Here is a 17,675-nt window from a genome sequence, read left to right as displayed (position 1 = left end):
CTGCGTGCGCGGCTGCTCACTCCCGCAAGGTGGATGCCGCCACACGCACGAAAGGGAGGAAAAGTGTAGACCAATTTCTAAAGGTCATCTCCGAGAGCAGCGCATGCGCACTGCACTAGGCTTGACCTAAAAAAGGATGGAAAGCTGTTTTTTCTTTTTTGCCTTTTTAATGGGGGCGAAAATTGCAAAAAACACAGTTGATGGACAGAATGTAGAACAATGTCATACATTCTCCCCAGTACAAGGATCTGGGCCTAAATCCATCGTTTTTTTGCACTCCACACCACCCTGGGTTAGAACACTGGCTATATGCAAATCAGCTCTGACCCTGTGCCTCATGGGAACAGTCTAGTCCGAACTACCAAGCCATGTCTTTCCCAGACCGGAATCAAGCATCCAAGGACCGGTTTCTGGCTATCAGCCTTCATTCAGCCTGGATAGCTTGACTCCAGTGGTGTGGAGAGCCTGGGACTCACGTCTGAGCATACCCAGCCCACTTGGGGGTGACAATTGCAAAAAACACAGTTGATGGACAGAATGTAGAACAATGTCATACATTCACCCCAGTACAAGGATCTGGGCCTAAATCCATCGTTTTTTTTGCACTCCACACCACCCTGGGTTAGAACACTGGCTATATGCAAATCAGCTCTGACCCTGTGCCTCATGGGAACAGTCCAGTCCGAACTACCAAGCCATGTCTTTCCCAGACCGGAATCAAGCATCCAAGGACCGGTTTCTGGCTATCAGCCTTCATTCAGCCTGGATAGCTTGACTCCAGTGGTGTGGAGAGCCTGGGACTCACGTCTGAGCATACCCAGCCCACTTGGGGGTGAAAATTGCAAAAAACACAGTTGATGGACAGAATGTAGAACAATGTCATACATTCACCCCAGTACAAGGATCTGGGCCTAAATCCATCGTTTTTTTGCACTCCACACCACCCTGGGTTAGAACACTGACTATATGCAAATCAGCTCTCACCCTGTGCCTCATGGGAACAGTCCAGTCCGAACTACCAAGCCATGTATTTCCCAGACCGGAATCAAGCATCCAAGGACCGGTTTTTGGCTATCAGCCTTCATTCAGCCTGGATAGCTTGACTCCAGTGGTGTGGAGAGCCTGGGACTCACGTGAGTCCCTTGCTCACTTTGCCACTGGATTCAAGCAAGCCGGGCTGAAGACGGCTGGAATGCCAGAAACCGGTCCTCGGAAGCTTGTTTCCGGTCCAGGGAAGACATGGCTTGGCAGTTCGGGCTGGACTGTTCCCATGAGGCACAGGGTCAGACTGATTTGCATATAGCCATGTCTGAACTGGGGTGGCAGAGTGGGCTAAAGAACGGTGATGGATTAAACCCAGATGTTTTGACTGGGTGTGAGTGTTTGATTGATTCAGATGCTCCGTCCATCACCATCCCCTTTTGTACTGCTTTTGGCCGCCATAAGTGTGGCAGGGTATGCTCAGACGTGAGTCCCTTGCTCACTTTGCCACTGAATTCAAGCAAGCCGGGCTGAAGACGGCTGGAATGCCAGAACCCGGTCCTCGGAAGCTTGTTTCCGGTCCAGGGAAGACATGGCTTGGCAGTTCGGGCTGGACTGTTCCCATGAGGCACAGGGTCAGACTGATTTGCTTATAGCCATGTCTGAACTGGGGTGGCAGAGTGGGCCAAAGAACGGTGATGGATTAAACCCAGATCTTTTGACTGGGTGTGAGTGTTTGATTGATTCAGATGCTCCGTCCATCACCACCCCCTTTTGTACTGTTTTTAATGGGGGCAGCACTCAGGAATCATGTTGATCTGGTAGCAACTCCACACATGGCAGCGGGCCAGCTCTCCAAGTCCTGCCTAAATCTAAAATATTTGAGTATGAGGGGGACCCTGGGCAGCTGAAATCTGAACCAGCAGGTTTGGAACGAATGTTGATTCATCAAAATTCCAGGGGGTTGCAGAATTAACCACACACACTCATTTTGACCTCCAGGACATCACTGGAAGAGACATCATATGATCTTTGTGCCTGAATCCCAGGAAATTATGTGATAAGACTTCGATCTAGATGACATCCTAATAGTTGCGGTCAATGAAGCCTAGTGTATATCTCAAAGATAGGAATTATTGCAAAGTCACAGGGAGCACAAAAAGAGCTATGAAAAAACCTATAGTGGTGCGGCCCACTAGTACTAATTTGTTGAGACAATAATTTGCGTATGAATAGTGCTATTGGCTTTATTTGCTCCTTTTCATTATAAAAAAAGTTTTGCCTTATCAATGCTTGTACGGAACTTGTGGAGCATAGAAGTCACCCTTTCGGTTCAAAAACATATTCTTTCAAAATAATGGACTGTTGCAACAATTTTTAAAAACGTGGATTAGCTCACAGTTGTTCATGTGTTCATTAGAACACTGTTTACATTCTGTGCTTCATACTGCTTTGCCACCTCTGTGGCCAGGAGTCACAAAAGCACTGATAGGGGTTCGAACGGACAAGCCAGGGGTTGCAGCTGTAACCCTTAGTAACCCTTAAATTACGTCCATGACCCCGGGACAGGTGCTATTTGACTCAGTCCACCAAGGCCCACACCATTTTGTGGCCATAGTCTTCACCTGACACATGTTGAAATCCATCCATGTTTGCAATTGCGATCACTACACCGACCCAGCTACCCGGCCTTATTTAACTTTCTAAACCATGGGGGTGAGGATTTAAATACCGAGCTGCGCCACGTTTCCATGGTTGCCGCATGACCAGAGTTCATAAGACGAAGCATTCTCTTTTTTTACTTATACCAATCAGCAAATGCTCCCTAATACAATGTGTGAAAGTTAGGGTTGCAAATGTTCGGCCCTGGTTACAACGACGGATAGGTATAGCTACAACATTTTTACTATTTCATTCCCAGCTGCAGTAGTCTTACAGTGGTTTGAGCTTGCCTCTGACTATGATTCGGTGTCTCTGTGTGTTGGAGAGGTGACGTTTCACTCCTTCCCTTTCATCTTGCCCTGGCCACACCCCTCTTTTTTTTCAACGGTATCCTGGGTTACCTGGGGCATTGTCGAGCTGCAGCTGCATCTTGGAGGTCCTTGTCTTGGTCCATCTCCAATAATCGCACATCCACCACCACCACCAACACATCGCACATCCCCCACCTTGACCTCTGCAAGTCCCACAGGCCATCCTTTCACACCGGCAGCAGAAGGGTTAATGGCCATTGCAAAGTATACATTACCAGTATAAACCAACTCTCATTGCCCAGCACCTCATGCATATGATAAAAAGAGGCACTTACCAAAGCATGTCACCGCTCCTGTAGATAAGAGAGAGAGAAAATAAATATTATCTACATCCCAAGAAAGCTAATAAGCACAGTTCAATTACTGGAGCACTTGCAATAGTGGTAAGACTAAACGATATCTATCAATGAATTCTACTACATCTTTGCCCAGATATTAGAGGTTGAACTAAGGGTTGTGTAGGGCCATCCTGGCAGAGATTAGAACGCAAATCACATTAGTACATGCACTCAAGACCTGCCCGTTTCTGCTATAATGCTGCAGTAGGCACCGTTATAACTGTTTGGTATCAGTAGCCTGCATACCCTTGCTACCATCCTAAACCGTTACTGCTTACTAAGTCAGTGTGTACCATAATTTGTGTGTGAGAAAGAAAAATTTCTTTCTAGAGTCCCCTCACTCACCGGGGTTGCCCCACGGTGACATGCTTCATCATTGGGGCCATCCCAGTTCTCTACGAAAAGGGGCGTGCTGCGACAAGGCGACTACGCTGGAGCACTAGTTTTGTGAGATGACTATGTGTGGTGCAAGTGTGATGATGGTGGAGTGGGTGTGAGATTAAAAATACCGTGCTAGTGGGCCTCAACAATTTATTTCGCTCCTAGTGTGGTATAAAAATTAAAAAGGGGTAACACTGTGTACTAACTTTTACTGAGCTAGATCAGTGTTCAGGTCAACATGTTTCAAGCTCCCCTAAGCTTTTCTTCAGGACCATACAGGGTCCAGCCCTGTATTGCCACTCCTATTTTCTAATGAAAAAAGTGTTGCTAAAGAAATATATACATATATGTGTGACAATCTACGCTGTTATTAATAAACATGCGTGCTGTACATACGTTCTGTATTTCACTGCGTTTTCTGAAAGATAGAATAACAAATGTTAAATGGTAGACAACCCCTTCCAGGAAGGGGGCAACTCACAAGCATCTCACTCCAACTAGGGCGTGAGTGTGCCCATGGCATCATATTGACGCGTGCTGGTTTCCAAGACGGTGTTGAGAAATAAATCACTGTGAATAAAGTGGTTTAGTGATTTACACATAAAACATACAAACACATAGACTAAATGTGACTATAGACAAAACACACTATGTACAAACACGAAATAATATGGCAGATGGTTATATTTACATAAAAGAGTGTATGGTTACACCCCATGGTCTTAGGCGAGGGCAGGAACGCCTCGTGGAAACGTTGCTGAAAAAAGGGATTATCAAAAATGCAGAGTTAGAAAGTTTTCCCTTTTCCTTCTCGTTGGCCCATTCGGATTTACCGTCTTTCTAGCAAGATTCCATAGCGCATTCACTTACTTCCTATTGGCAGACCCGCTCGGTACTACCTGGTTGCTTCCTCACCCGACCGCATACTGATATGAGGCCGGGCTGGCGGTGTATTTGATGCGCGTGAGCTGCCGAGTGGCGGGAAAACGCCTATGTCTGCTAGAGCGCGCACTGGGGCGGCCATCTTGGTGGGATGTAATCGCGCTCGGCGCGAGTATGAATTAAAAACAATGTTTATTAAAGAGTCTCGCTTGGTACAGGAAAAAGAAATAATTTAGGGCGCTGATGTTGGCAGGGTCATTCTTGCACAACAATTTAGAACACAGGATGATTTTTGCGTGGTTGCACATAATATGGGTTTGATCATAGACATGTAGGTAACGTAGCATTGGCAGAGAAGCAAGGATGGTACCTCTCATGTCTGGGTTCAGCTAGGTGTACTAGTTTTGTTGAGAAAACAGGTAAAATTATTTCAGATAGTAGGGACAGTTTTTGTGTTCAAACAGGTCGGACCAGCCTTGAACAGTCATTAGAAAAAATGATAACTATGGGCGAAATGCTCCCCACGGGATTTCATCATTGAGTTGGGTGTCTGTATGGAGACGAAACACCCATCTTTGTTCTTTTTCATGGAGGGTGCGTTCCAGATTGTCTTTGTTTTTCACTGTCTCTAATACTACCCAGGACAGGTCATTGGGTGTATGATTCTGCTCAATGAAATGGGTGGTCATTCTTGTTGTGGCTCGCTTGCACCTGATGTTACTTCTGTGCTCTACTATGCGAGTACTAACCTTCCTTGTCGTCATTCCTACATAGTGAAGGTTGCACGTACAGGTTATCAAATACACAACCCCACTTGTGTTGCAATTAGAGAAACCTTTTAGTTCCCATCTCGTACTGTTGTTGAAAGTAACGTTTTTGGTTGGGGAGGTCAAATGACAGACACTGCAGTTGTTGCATGGGAAATGACCGTCCGGTAGTGGCTGGGATCTAACTGTCTGAATTACTGCTGTGGGGCGTGTGTGTACCAAATAATCCTTTAGATTTTTACCTCGCCTATGGCTAAACATAGGAGTGGGTATGTGTAGGCCGCCGCTGTTAAGTATCGGCCAATGTTTCTTGATTATTTTAGATACATTGTTTGAGACTTGATTGTACGTGGTGATGCAGATTGGTTTTCTGTCCTCAAGTTGAGTTCTTTCTTTGGGTTCCAAAAGTGCTTCCCTGTTGTTGTTGGCCGCCCGTTTTTTAGCTTCTTTGATCAGTTTGTTTGGGTATTTCCTGTGTTTGAGCTTGTTGCTTAGGTCTTCCGCTTGAGTTAGGTAGTCTGATTTCTTGCTGCAGTTCCTGCGTAAACGGAGGAATTGTCCAAATGGCAGATTTTGTTTGAGATGGCGAGGATGAAAACTGTCAAAGGTCAAGAGACAGTTTCTTGCCGTCTCTTTAAAATGAGTTGTCGTCACCAGTCTCCCTGACTCAGCATGGATGTTTAGGTCAAGAAAAACTAGATCAGTCTTACTCATTGAGCAGGTAAACTTCAGGAAAGGATCCTGTGTGTTAAGCCACGTGAGGAAAGTCTGTGCTTCTTCCTCAGTGCCCCGCCAGATCAACAAAATGTCGTCGATATAGCGTTTCCAGTGGAGGATATGGTGTCTATGTGGATTTCCTTCAATCAGTATTTTGTTTTTCTCCAGTTGGTGGACGTACAGCCCGGCTATACTCGGCGCGAATGTGCTGCCCATACTGGTCCCATGTTGTTGTTTATACAGGGTCGATTCAAAACGGAAGAAGTTCTCACATAGTGCCAGTTGGCAGCATTCAAGTACCACATGGCGAGGAGTCTGGAACGACCACTCGTTTTGGTACAGTACTTCCTCTAGAATCTGTAAAGTCTCTCTGTGTGGCAAGCTGGTATAAAGACTTTCAACGTCCAGACTTATTAATAAGCTGGATGTCGTATCAAAGGTTAGATCTTGTAGCAGGCATAGCACGTCCTTGGTATCCCTTAAATAGGTGTCCGTTTTCTGCACGAGGGGTCTGAGAAAGGCATCTGCGAATTGTGAGAGGGGCTCCAAAATTGAACCTATCCCCGAGACTATTGGCCTCCCTGGTGGGTTCTCCAGTCTCTTGTGTATCTTGGGGATGGTATAAAAATACGGTGTTACTGGTTTTCTGTTTGTTAAGAAATCAATTTCTTTTTTACTAAGCCAATCGTTGGCTTGGCATTCCTCTGTCAAGTACGCAATTGAGATTCTTAGGCGTTCTGTCGGGTCTTCACCAAGTTTGGCGTAGTTTCTTGTGTCCCCTAGTAGGCGGAGGCATTCATTCCTATAATCCGTAGTATCTTGTAAAACAATTGCCCCGCCTTTATCGGCGGGTTTTATGGTGATTTGACTGTTTTTGGATAGTTCTTGTAACGCAGAATATTCAGCTTTGCTGGTGTTATGAAATACTTTGACAGTTCGTGGGTCCAACTCCTGAACCTCTCGCATGATCGCCTTCTCAAAGGTTAGTACCTCCACTGGTAGACTATGTGAAGGAGGGACAAAATTTGATTTCTTGTGTAATCCTGTGTCACTCTTAGTTTGTACTTGGGGATCCTTGTCTCGAAAGAATACTTGTAGTTTAATTTTCCTCAGGAATTCTTTTAGTTCGCAGCATAATTTGAACTTGTCTGTGGTTGGGGTGGGTACAAAACCCAGGCCTTTGATTGATTCAGGGAGTACAGTGGGCGGAACCAGTGGCGACCACCGCACACACGGAGCAAAGGCCCACCGGAATCAGCAGCGAGCGCCAGCTCGACTTAGTGGTAAATTTATCCTCACTATGTCTCACTGCTATACAGACCCAAGTGCTTAACAAAGGCCTGGGTTTTGTACCCACCCCAACCACAGACAAGTTCAAATTATGCTGCGAACTAAAAGAATTCCTGAGGAAAATTAAACTACAAGTATTCTTTCGAGACAAGGATCCCCAAGTACAAACTAAGAGTGACACAGGATTACACAAGAAATCAAATTTTGTCCCTCCTTCACATAGTCTACCAGTGGAGGTACTAACCTTTGAGAAGGCGATCATGCGAGAGGTTCAGGAGTTGGACCCACGAACTGTCAAAGTATTTCATAACACCAGCAAAGCTGAATATTCTGCGTTACAAGAACTATCCAAAAACAGTCAAATCACCATAAAACCCGCCGATAAAGGCGGGGCAATTGTTTTACAAGATACTACGGATTATAGGAATGAATGCCTCCGCCTACTAGGGGACACAAGAAACTACGCCAAACTTGGTGAAGACCCGACAGAACGCCTAAGAATCTCAATTGCGTACTTGACAGAGGAATGCCAAGCCAACGATTGGCTTAGTAAAAAAGAAATTGATTTCTTAACAAACAGAAAACCAGTAACACCGTATTTTTATACCATCCCCAAGATACACAAGAGACTGGAGAACCCACCAGGGAGGCCAATAGTCTCGGGGATAGGTTCAATTTTGGAGCCCCTCTCACAATTCGCAGATGCCTTTCTCAGACCCCTCGTGCAGAAAACGGACACCTATTTAAGGGATACCAAGGACGTGCTATGCCTGCTACAAGATCTAACCTTTGATACGACATCCAGCTTATTAATAAGTCTGGACGTTGAAAGTCTTTATACCAGCTTGCCACACAGAGAGACTTTACAGATTCTAGAGGAAGTACTGTACCAAAACGAGTGGTCGTTCCAGACTCCTCGCCATGTGGTACTTGAATGCTGCCAACTGGCACTATGTGAGAACTTCTTCCGTTTTGAATCGACCCTGTATAAACAACAACATGGGACCAGTATGGGCAGCACATTCGCGCCGAGTATAGCCGGGCTGTACGTCCACCAACTGGAGAAAAACAAAATACTGATTGAAGGAAATCCACATAGACACCATATCCTCCACTGGAAACGCTATATCGACGACATTTTGTTGATCTGGCGGGGCACTGAGGAAGAAGCACAGACTTTCCTCACGTGGCTTAACACACAGGATCCTTTCCTGAAGTTTACCTGCTCAATGAGTAAGACTGATCTAGTTTTTCTTGACCTAAACATCCATGCTGAGTCAGGGAGACTGGTGACGACAACTCATTTTAAAGAGACGGCAAGAAACTGTCTCTTGACCTTTGACAGTTTTCATCCTCGCCATCTCAAACAAAATCTGCCATTTGGACAATTCCTCCGTTTACGCAGGAACTGCAGCAAGAAATCAGACTACCTAACTCAAGCGGAAGACCTAAGCAACAAGCTCAAACACAGGAAATACCCAAACAAACTGATCAAAGAAGCTAAAAAACGGGCGGCCAACAACAACAGGGAAGCACTTTTGGAACCCAAAGAAAGAACTCAACTTGAGGACAGAAAACCAATCTGCATCACCACGTACAATCAAGTCTCAAACAATGTATCTAAAATAATCAAGAAACATTGGCCGATACTTAACAGCGGCGGCCTACACATACCCACTCCTATGTTTAGCCATAGGCGAGGTAAAAATCTAAAGGATTATTTGGTACACACACGCCCCACAGCAGTAATTCAGACAGTTAGATCCCAGCCACTACCGGACGGTCATTTCCCATGCAACAACTGCAGTGTCTGTCATTTGACCTCCCCAACCAAAAACGTTACTTTCAACAACAGTACGAGATGGGAACTAAAAGGTTTCTCTAATTGCAACACAAGTGGGGTTGTGTATTTGATAACCTGTACGTGCAACCTTCACTATGTAGGAATGACGACAAGGAAGGTTAGTACTCGCATAGTAGAGCACAGAAGTAACATCAGGTGCAAGCGAGCCACAACAAGAATGACCACCCATTTCATTGAGCAGAATCATACACCCAATGACCTGTCCTGGGTAGTATTAGAGACAGTGAAAAACAAAGACAATCTGGAACGCACCCTCCATGAAAAAGAACAAAGATGGGTGTTTCGTCTCCATACAGACACCCAACTCAATGATGAAATCCCGTGGGGAGCATTTCGCCCATAGTTATCATTTTTTCTAATGACTGTTCAAGGCTGGTCCGACCTGTTTGAACACAAAAACTGTCCCTACTATCTGAAATAATTTTACCTGTTTTCTCAACAAAACTAGTACACCTAGCTGAACCCAGACATGAGAGGTACCATCCTTGCTTCTCTGCCAATGCTACGTTACCTACATGTCTATGATCAAACCCATATTATGTGCAACCACGCAAAAATCATCCTGTGTTCTAAATTGTTGTGCAAGAATGACCCTGCCAACATCAGCGCCCTAAATTATTTCTTTTTCCTGTACCAAGCGAGACTCTTTAATAAACATTGTTTTTAATTCATACTCGCGCCGAGCGCGATTACATCCCACCAAGATGGCCGCCCCAGTGCGCGCTCTAGCAGACATAGGCGTTTTCCCGCCACTCGGCAGCTCACGCGCATCAAATACACCGCCAGCCCGGCCTCATATCAGTATGCGGTCGGGTGAGGAAGCAACCAGGTAGTACCGAGCGGGTCTGCCAATAGGAAGTAAGTGAATGCGCTATGGAATCTTGCTAGAAAGACGGTAAATCCGAATGGGCCAACGAGAAGGAAAAGGGAAAACTTTCTAACTCTGCATTTTTGATAATCCCTTTTTTCAGCAACGTTTCCACGAGGCGTTCCTGCCCTCGCCTAAGACCATGGGGTGTAACCATACACTCTTTTATGTAAATATAACCATCTGCCATATTATTTCGTGTTTGTACATAGTGTGTTTTGTCTATAGTCACATTTAGTCTATGTGTTTGTATGTTTTATGTGTAAATCACTAAACCACTTTATTCACAGTGATTTATTTCTCAACACCGTCTTGGAAACCAGCACGCGTCAATATGATGCCATGGGCACACTCACGCCCTAGTTGGAGTGAGATGCTTGTGAGTTGCCCCCTTCCTGGAAGGGGTTGTCTACCATTTAACATTTGTTATTCTATCTTTCAGAAAACGCAGTGAAATACAGAACGTATGTACAGCACGCATGTTTATTAATAACAGCGTAGATTGTCACACATATATGTATATATTTCTTTAGCAACACTTTTTTCATTAGAAAATAGGAGTGGCAATACAGGGCTGGACCCTGTATGGTCCTGAAGAAAAGCTTAGGGGAGCTTGAAACATGTTGACCTGAACACTGATCTAGCTCAGTAAAAGTTAGTACACAGTGTTACCCCTTTTTAATTTTTATACCACACTAGGAGCGAAATAAATTGTTGAGGCCCACTAGCACGGTATTTTTAATCTCACACCCACTCCACCATCATCACACTTGCACCACACATAGTCATCTCACAAAACTAGTGCTCCAGCGTAGTCGCCTTGTCGCAGCACGCCCCTTTTCGTAGAGAACTGGGATGGCCCCAATGATGAAGCATGTCACCGTGGGGCAACCCCGGTGAGTGAGGGGACTCTAGAAAGAAATTTTTCTTTCTCACACACAAATTATGGTACACACTGACTTAGTAAGCAGTAACCATAAGCATACCCACCAGGTCTCTGGACCTTTGACATAAGGTCCCTGTATTTCGTACATAGACTGGAGGCCGACCTGGTTTGGTTTAACCTCCTTCTCCCCCTTCTTTGTTGATACCATCCTAAACCCACAGGATGGATTTTCTTCACTATAGCAGTGGACAGGCCACAATTTACACAGTAGGAAAATTACTCATTGAGTTTCTATGTGGCCTGCAGGTGTGTGGTTTACGAGTGCCCTCACGCTGATTGACTGGATGTGGATAGAGGTTACAACTTTTAAAAGGTGCCTTAAATGAGCCCTCCTAAACCCTCTGGAGCAGGCAGGCCAAGATCTGAAATGGCTCTTCTTTTTCTGGGGACAAGTTGGATACAGTCACAGTGAGGCTGAGACCCAAGCTCATCAAGCAGGAAGTACTACAGATAACAAAGAAGCAGAGGCCCTCTAAAGAGCCTCTCCATATGTCCCAATAGATGGAAAAGCAGATGCCTTTGAATTCTGATTTTTGTTTCACCTCGGGTTTAATAGTATGTTGGTTGTTGGAAACCTACAACCACTTCAAGGAGAATTTATCATAAGTTAACACAAGGCCTTTGGAAGTAGAGTGGAGAGATGGTGAAAATGATGTGTCCGAAAACTAAAGATTTTCAGGGCCAGAGCAGAGAATCGTCTGAACGAATGCAGCATAACTAGACACAAGTCAAGTAAAAAGGCCATGCTTATTTAGATCGTTAGTCCTCAAACAGCATAAAATAATATAAAAACATTGTTCATAAATAGTCTAAAAGTCATCACAATACCATCATTGATTCCACTGAATTGATGCCTTATATATAGTGTAATAAAAGTGTCACAATTGCCCATGCAATAAATATCATAATAGCGTTATTTCTTGAAGTAAATATTACCGGCACATCCCTAAAAAAAAAATAAAGTTTAAAAATAATTTCAACATGAATCTAAAACCAAAGGAGTACATTTCGTAATTTAACTTCACTATAAATCTAGTTCATTCATGTCTTTGTTCCTGGGATCATTTTCCATAAAACAGCTTTTCACAGCCTTCATATATCTACCAATTGCAATAGCAATATCAAGTTTAGACATATCGGTAAGAAGCTCTATTGCTTGGGCCCGTGATTTAATGCCATACTTTAACAACATTGGCAGCAGTAATAGTTTCTGCTGGGCTAGAACTGTCATACAATCAACTAATATATGCGGAATATCACATTTATTTCCTAGCATACATTTACAATTGCCATCGGACTGCATCCTTACTACTCTCACTTTATCATTTGTTCTCCAAAGCTTGATTCCAATTCTTAGTCTTAAGATTTCGCACCTGAGCCAGTAATTAGGTAACGTGTCATGGTACAGGTACCAGGCAACATTCAGCCAAGTCATAATCATAAATTGTATCGATTTTTTCTTGCTCAGGTACTCAACATCTACCCTACAAGCTGCTACCTGCCCTGGGGATCTCAGTATACTCTTAGTAGTTTCTACTTGGAGTGAGTGTGGGCAAATTTTCACATTAAGGTTCTCGCACACCTTGTGCAGTTTCCATCTTGTCTCCCTGGCACATTTTAAGCTACTACGCTGGATTTCATTTCTACACAATTGGGAGACATTTTGTACATCTCCTGGGTCCTGGTGTTTCCAGAATCTTATCAGTGCCATTTGAACTTGTATGCTCCATGGGCCCGATTCACAGAATTAACTTAATCCTAAACTTACTACTTTTGGTATTCACAGAATGCACTTACTACTTTTGGTAATCACTGAATGGATTTAAGACTACTAACTTTGCGTCCGCCTTCGGGCCGGAGATTACGGCCCGGAGGCAGAGATTCCGGCCCAGAGGTGGGACTTACGGCTCGGAACTGGGGATTCCGGCCGGTGGCGGAGATTTAGACATGGCCAAAATCTCCACCTCCGTGCCGGAAGTCCCACCTCCGGGCCGGAAGTCCCTCCTCCGGGCCTGAAGTGCCACCTCAGGGCCGGAATCTCTGCCTCCGGGCTGGAACCTCCGGCCCGAGTGCGGACGTAAAGTTAGTAGTCGTAAATCCATTCTGTGAATACCAAAAGTAGTAAGTGCATTCTGTGAATACCAAAAGTAGTACGTTTGGGATTTTGTCTTAAGTTAGTTCTGTGAATCGGGCCCCATGATGTACCTCGCTCAGCTCTAATGGCCTGAATCATTGCTGAGCCTGGTAGAGACAATAACGTTTTTAGGCACTTCCCTTCTTCTAGCTCCTTACCATGTTTACTGCTTAAGTAAAGCACTTCTGCACCGTACAATACTTGGGGTGGTATCATCGCGCTATAGGCCTTTATTAATGGTCTGTGGGACATCTCCCCATAATTCTGGTTACATTTTTTTAGACCACATACCGATGTGAGGGCCTTAGCTTTCTGGGCTTCTATGTGTGTGTGCCACTTAAGGGAACTATCAAAGAAGACCCCTAAGTACTTGTATTCCGTCACATTTTGAAGTTTTAATGTGCCCAAAACCATCTGCGCCTGGGGTATCTTTTCCCAAAGCATAGGATTTTCGTTTTATCCAGATTTACTGTTAAATACTTTGAGGCGCAGTACTCAATAAAGGCATTTAGCTTTGTTTGAAGCCCTATCTAAAAATCACAAGGTCCTCTGCATACAATAGGAATGATAGATGTCTACCATTCATTTTTGGGCAGGCAGTTCTCTCCACCTCTAGGGTTGTGGGTAAATCTGCTAGGAAAATGACAAATAGTAAGGGCGCCAGCACTCAACCCTGTCTAAGACCATTATCAATAGCTATTTTTGACGTCAAGGACCCCACCGTATCCTGGATTATCTGCGCCCAGTTCCCTCTATGTAGCTCTTGAATTATGACCACCAGACCTTCTGGATAATATATTTTTCCAGAGACTCCCATTGGCATTTCTGATCCACTAGATCAATTGCTTCCCGGAAATCCACAAAGCAGCAGAAGAGCTTCCCTCCTTGTTCTATTGACTTTCGTGCCACTGCTCATAGTGCGAAGCAGTGGTCGGTTGTGGAGTGACCCTCCTGAAAGCCAGCCTGTTCTGGCACAATCGACCCTTGCTCCACCTAGTCTCTCATTCTGCCTAGTATTATTTTAGCAAAGGCTTTCTCCCCTATGTCCAGCAGGTTAATCAATTTGTAGTTTTCTGGGGATTTGATGTCTCCCTTCTTATGCACTGGTCTAATTATAGCTCCCTTCCAGTTCTTTGGAATCTTTCCAGAGTCCAAAATGGCTATGAACATATGTGAAAGAAATTCACCCCACCAATGAGTCTCTATTATAATAGCGGGAAGATTATTAGGTCCTGCTACCCTGGTTAACTGTAGCTTATTTATAGTGTTCTTCACTTTCTCTACTGGGAAGTCTAGTTTTAAGTCTTCCACTATCCCACCCCAGAGCTGTGTTTTTCCGGTTTCATGTGTACTAAGTATCCCATACAATTCCTTCAGATATTCTTCCCATGTGGATTCTTCTACCACACAGTTCATGGCCCCAACTGGTTGTCCTGATGCTGCCTGTATCAGCTTCCAGAACGTCCGTAAATGTTTTATTTCGATGGATTCCAACAGATTTTCCCAGCATTTCTCTTTGTAAGTCCTTTTCAAGCTTCTCACTAGCCTTTTGTATTCATTTCTCAGTTTTTCTAAGTTTAATGAACCTAGCTAAATCATATTTGACTCTGAGTGATCATGCTTCTCTCTTTATCTTTCTTTTCTTCTTTATCCACTTCTCGGTGTACCACTTGGCCTGTCTGACAGGGGTGATTTGTTGATTCTTTACTCTTATGTTCTTATTTTTAAGTTTGACTCTAAGGCACTGCACTACCTGATCGATTTTTTCCTCAAACCATTCCAAGTTTTGCCCTCTGGTGCTTTCCAGATCTAACTCCTAATGTAATGTTGCCAGTTTTACAATGTATTCTTCTGTTAGTCTCGTTGTAACCCGCCGAGGGTACACTACTTCTTGGGAGATTACTGTATCTCGTGAGCTTGGAGGCTCACTTGCGACCTCGATCTGCTGATAATTATGATCGCTTCCTTCCCTTGACATACGTGGAACCCCTTTATTGATACAAAGTTCCAGGCATGTGCAAAAACATAGTCAATTGGGCAAACCTGTGAGCTTATTCTAAAGGTTTTCTTTGCCGGGTGATCTGTATCTATCCTACCATTCAGACAAAATAGACCTTTTGATCCAAGAAACTTCCCTAACTTTATGTCTTGCCTTACAGGGGTACCATCTGAGAACGATGCCACAATTATGATATAGGCTTTCAATACATCCTTAATCCAAGGGTCTATCTTGCTTGGGTTCAGCTCTTGCTTATGTTCAGTTCTAACTAGACAAAAGCATGTTGGGAAGGTCACCACAGCTGAGGGCATACTTTTGCAGGGGATGAAGAAAGCTTCCATATCTGAAGGTTGTTTGGCAGGACCGCCAATGTTCGGAAACTTTGTTGAGATATGAGCCTTGACTAATGACGTCTCTGACAGCCAATAGCATAAAGACTAGAGGTGCACTGAGGCATGTTGACTGCTACCTTTTGTACTGCATACTTGCTCTGCACCTTCAAAGAGAAACATTACCCTATACGGATGCAAAGTCACAGCCTGATTTGGGATTAATCAAAGAGGTATGAAACATGCAAATCTCCAAAGGGCTTGACAATGTGTAGTTGGCTACAAGATCCTGATTATCAGCATTACATAGGGGCTGTTTGTATAATGAGGATTGAAAAGTGCTGCTGCAACTTATCAGAAAAGGTAGGAATATTTAGTCACAGATGACTCCCATATTGAGCAGGTGCTTCGCTGCTGGAGAAGATCGAGTAATTCACCTCTGGCTCTAGTTTGAGGGGAAAAAACCTTCTGGTTTTACTGATCTCCTCTGAGAGATCCAGGGGCAAGACGTATCCAGAGAGTTTCCACAGATGATGCTGGCAGAATCCTTTTTTGAATTATTATATTATCTGTAGAATGAGCATTTCAATCAGACATTTTGTGCAAAGGAGCAATATCAAGGGTGCATAGGTCTGAAGCAGTGTTGGTGGGTACATATATAGACTGTGTAGTGACTGGTGGATGGCTGCTGATAATTGAACAACAAAACATTGCACACATCAGCTCTAAACATCTACAGTGAGGACGATGCAATAACATCCATGGGGTGGAGTCTTCCTTCAGGGCCATCTTGGATGAGTTTAGTGCTGAGAATGAGCTAGAGTCACTGGGAAGGGAGTTCCAGCATTGCAGTCCCACTAGGTAGAAGGAGCAGCTTTTGTATGTTGCATACACAAGTCTTGGTATGATATAGAGACTTTGGATAGCTGATCCTAGATTGAGAGCTACAGTGTAACAAATCGTGAAAGTAGACATGTAGTTCAGCCTGAACCATCTATGGCTTTAAAAACCGAGGGGAATATTTACAAAGAAATGACGCAGTACAGTGCTGCAAGCAATTTAGCAGTGCAGTGCTGTGTCATTTAAAAAAAGCAGGGATGCACAATATTCACAAGAATACTGCACACCCTTGTGTTTTCCCTTGAGCAGGTGCTAAAAAGTCTGCCTAGCACCTACGCAGACACCCTTGCACCATGGTGCAAGGGTGCCAGCGTTACAGGGATGATTGTTTATGTGCAGGAAGGTGTAAATAAACAATCATTAGAGGCGATTTGCTCCTTCAATGTGTGCTTCAGGATGCAGCACATATAGAAACAGCAAGAAATGAGTAGAAATAAATGTATTTCTCCTTGTTGCACCACTTTAACACTTGTTTTTCAATAGCTTTAGTTTTTGGCACTGCTCAGATTTACAGATCCTTGTAAATCTGGGCCAGCATCAAGACGCAATGAGTGTTGCAGTGGAACAGCCACAGCAACACCCATCGCACGCCCTTTCACGCAAAGTGATGTGTGAAAAGGGGCCGTATTAACAAGGCCATGAAAGGCCAGCAGGGTGGCTTTGCGTGGCCTTGTAAATATGGCTAGCAAACAGCTCCACCGGAGCATCAAAAAAAGTGACGCTCTGGTGGCGCTTGGTGCTTGTAAATATGACCCCAAGATTGTGTTTGTAGCTAGCTCGAGTTTTTCCTAATAAAATATTGGCTTGGTGGCGTAATGTGATGTAGGAATGCATTTGAGAAGACTGTAAAAGGTTCTAACAGCAATGTTTATCAGTGATAGCAAAGGGAGTTGTGCAACTAGTTGACTGTTATAATAATCCAGCTTGAGGAGGACTAATGAGGAAATAAGTGTCTTTGATATTGGGGGCAAAATAAGGCCTGAACGGATTTGACCTATGTTCAATATTTGGAATCTTGTGGCTGATACTATGATGGTTATGAATGTGGACACGGTCAGTGTAGAATAAAAGTGTGAACAAGAATTTCTGGATGAGGATTCTGTGGTCATGCTGGTTTGCAGAAAGTAAACAGGAAGGTGGGAAGAAGGATGTGCTAAAGTAGCAGGAAAATAGATTATTTTGGTTTTGAATGAATTCAACATGAGTGACCGTATGGCCATCCGGTGATGGTTGGCTGGGAGGCAGT

The 17,675-nt window shown here is 44.2% G+C and overlaps 1 protein-coding gene across 1 annotated transcript in view; it reads right to left on the bottom strand.

Moving 5' to 3' along the window:
- LOC144824319 (uromodulin-like) overlaps window positions 1–17,675 on the bottom strand; it is a 236,733-nt gene that overhangs the window by 184,928 nt on the left and 34,130 nt on the right. Inside the window, exon 2 of the mRNA XM_078683437.1 lies at window positions 3,290–3,307. Within this exon, the coding sequence (XP_078539563.1) occupies window positions 3,290–3,307 (18 nt within the window). The remainder of the gene's footprint in view (window positions 1–3,289; window positions 3,308–17,675) is intronic.

This window comes from Lissotriton helveticus, chromosome 3_1 (genome assembly GCF_964261635.1).
Source record: "Lissotriton helveticus chromosome 3_1, aLisHel1.1, whole genome shotgun sequence".
Lineage (NCBI taxonomy): Eukaryota > Metazoa > Chordata > Amphibia > Caudata > Salamandridae > Lissotriton > Lissotriton helveticus.
The sequence above is the reverse complement of the archived record's forward strand: the minus strand, read 5'-3'. Positions and strand labels throughout refer to the sequence as shown.